Genomic DNA, 2678 nt, shown 5'->3' on the forward strand with positions numbered 1-2678 from the left:
GGATGGATGGATGGATGGGTGGAGCATTGGACAGACGGGTGGATGGACGGACAGATGGATGGATGGACGGACGGACAGACGGGTGGATGAGGCGATGGATGGATGGATGGACGGACGGACGGACGGACGGACGGATGGATGGACGGACGAGTGGATGGATGGATGGATGGCTGGACGGATGGGTGGGGCGGTGGATGGACGGGCGGAGGGACTGACGGACGGACGGTGGATGGATGGACGGCTGGCTGGCTGGCTGGCTGGCTGTGTGGGGCATTGGACGGACGGACGGACGGTGGATGGATGGACGGCTGGCTGGCTGGCTGGGGCATTGGACGGACGGACGGACGGACGGACGGACGGGTGGATGGATGGATGGACGGCTGGGTGGATGGACGGGTGGAGGGATGGACGGATGGGTGAATGGATGGCTGGATGGCTGGTTGGCTGGCTCGGGCGTTGGACGGACGGACGGGTGGATGAGGCGATGGACGGACGCTGCTGAGGGAGGACACTCACAGACACACAGGGCGGCCACAGAAGCCATGAGCAGGGGCAGGTGGGTTCGAGACCAGCAGAGGAGACCCAACTCCAGGCATGGCACAGACACACAGGGGATGGGAGATGAACACAGGTGAGCCCCACATCACCCCCCACATCAAACACCCCCCACTTCCTCCCCCCCCAACACCAACCCTATATGGCCCACCTGCATCCCAACCCCCCAGCAGGCTTCACCCCCCCCACTGCCCCCGGCGGCGTCTGCCCGTACCGCTCTGGGGGTCGACGGAGAAGAAGGGCAGCCCCTCCAGCACCATGTACACCAGCTTGGCACTGTTCCCGTAGCTCGGGTCGTCAGCGTCATGGGCCGTCACCTGGATCACGGATGTGCCTGGGGGGAGAGCACAGTGAGGGGGGTGGGCTACGGGTCAGGAGTGAGGGGCACCGGCAAAGCTGGTGGGGGGCGGGGCAGGGCAGGGCTAGCAGGGGCTGCGGGTCAGGAGTGAGGGGCACCGGCAGGGGGGGGGGGGCAGGACTGGGCTAGCAGGGGCTGCGGCTCGGGAGTGAGGGGCAGCAGCAGGCTGGCCCAGGCGGGCGCACTCACCCACGTTGCTCATCTCGGGCACAGTGGCATGGTAGGGGCCGTGCGGGAAGACGGGTGGGTTGTCGTTGATGTCCTGCACTTTGATGATGAACTCAGAGGGCGGCTCCAGGGGCCGGTTCGATGCCCGGTCCACAGCCTGGGCCAGCAGCGTGTATTGGGCCTTCTCCTCCCGGTCCAACGTCTTGGTCACGTGCACATTCCCCGTCCGCTCGTCGATCACAAACACCGTCCCGGCCCCCTCGCCCGTCAGCACGTACTTGACCCGCCCCTCGCCCCGGTCCACGTCCGAGTGCAGCTGGGGGGAGAGGGGCGCGTAGGACCCAGGCGTCCGGGCTTGCGGCCCTCTGAAGGATCCGCTCCCTTTCCAGATCCAGGCACCGGAGTGGTGCCAGGGTTTTTGCCGCCCTAGGCGGCAGCTCCTCCTCAGAGCATTCGGCGGAGGGGAGTCCTTCCACTCCGCGTCTTCGGGGCGCTTCGGCAGCGGGTCCCGGAGCGAGTGAAGGACCTGCCGCCGAATTTCCACCGAAGACCCGGAGCAGGAGGACCCCACAGCCGCTGATTTTTTCCGCTGAGGAAAAATGCCGCCCCCCAAATCCTGCCGCCCTAGGCGATTGCCTAGGGTCGCCTAGTGGAAGCACCAGCCCTGTCCAGTCAGAGACCCCAGGAGTCCTGGCTCCCAGCCGCCCCTGCTCTAACCACTAGACCCCACTCCCCTTCCAGAGCCGGGGATAGAACCCAGGAGTCCTGACTCCCAGCTCCACACCTGCTCTAACCACAAGACCCCAGGCCGCATCCCTTCCAGAATACCCAGGTGTCCAGGCCCTCCGCCGACCCATGGGGCTCAGGTATCCGGGCCCTTCCCCCACCCACAGGACCCAGGTGTCCGGGTGCTCACCCTGCCGATGAGGACAGGCTCAGGGCCGGCATACTCCTCGATGACGAAGAATTGGTTCCAGACCCAGCTGCGTCGGGATCTCAGCAGGGGGCGTTCCCAGCCCTGGGGTGGGGCCCCCCGGGAGCCCGGCCAGGGGGGACCCAGGCGTCCGGTGCAGCCGCAACCCCCCAGCCAGGCCAGCAGGAGCCCCAGGACGCTGGGCATGTTGCCCGCTGACGCCACCTCCTGTGTGGGGCGCTGCCCATGGGCCCCCGTCCAGCTACTCCATTGGGGAGGGCACCTGGGGGGAGACGGGGGTCAGCTATGGAGAGAGACACCCTGGAGCCCCTCCCCCTCCCAGCCCTGGGTTGTCAGGAAATGTACCCTGAGCAGGCGGCCGGGTGGGGGAGTGGGTGAGAAAAAGGGAGCGGGGACTTGGGAGAACCACAGAGAAACCAGCGTCCGCTGTGATGAGCTTCCAGGTCTCAGCAGAGAATCCAACAGAGCAGGGGGCTGCGGGTCGGGAGTGAGGGGCACCGTCAGGGCTGGGGGGGGAGAGCTGGGGGGGCAGGGGGCTGCAGGTCGGGAGTGAGGGGCACCGCGGTTCTGGCGGCGGATTTACAACCGGGCTGCGTGACCGAAATGGCTAATGAGGGTCGGAGCCGCTGAAGGAGCTGGAGACAGACGGAGAAGATCCCCCCC

At 67.0% G+C, this 2678-nt stretch overlaps 1 protein-coding gene across 1 annotated transcript; it reads right to left on the reverse strand.

Annotated features, from left to right (window-relative positions):
- Nucleotides 1-769: 769 nt before the first annotated feature.
- Nucleotides 770-2670, reverse strand: LOC112125358 (cadherin-24-like; the record flags this gene model as incomplete). Its single annotated transcript, XM_024223775.2, has 3 exons — nucleotides 1998-2670; nucleotides 1103-1397; nucleotides 770-889 (listed from the first exon to the last, which is right to left on the reverse strand). Coding segments are annotated over exons 1-3 (619 nt in total), but the record flags the coding sequence as incomplete, so codon positions are not given.
- Between the last annotated feature and the right edge of the window lie 8 nt (nucleotides 2671-2678).

The sequence above is a fragment of the Terrapene carolina genome, unplaced genomic scaffold (genome assembly GCF_002925995.2).
Source record: "Terrapene carolina triunguis isolate 2854851 unplaced genomic scaffold, T_m_triunguis-2.0 Scaffold24858, whole genome shotgun sequence".
Lineage (NCBI taxonomy): Eukaryota > Metazoa > Chordata > Testudines > Emydidae > Terrapene > Terrapene triunguis.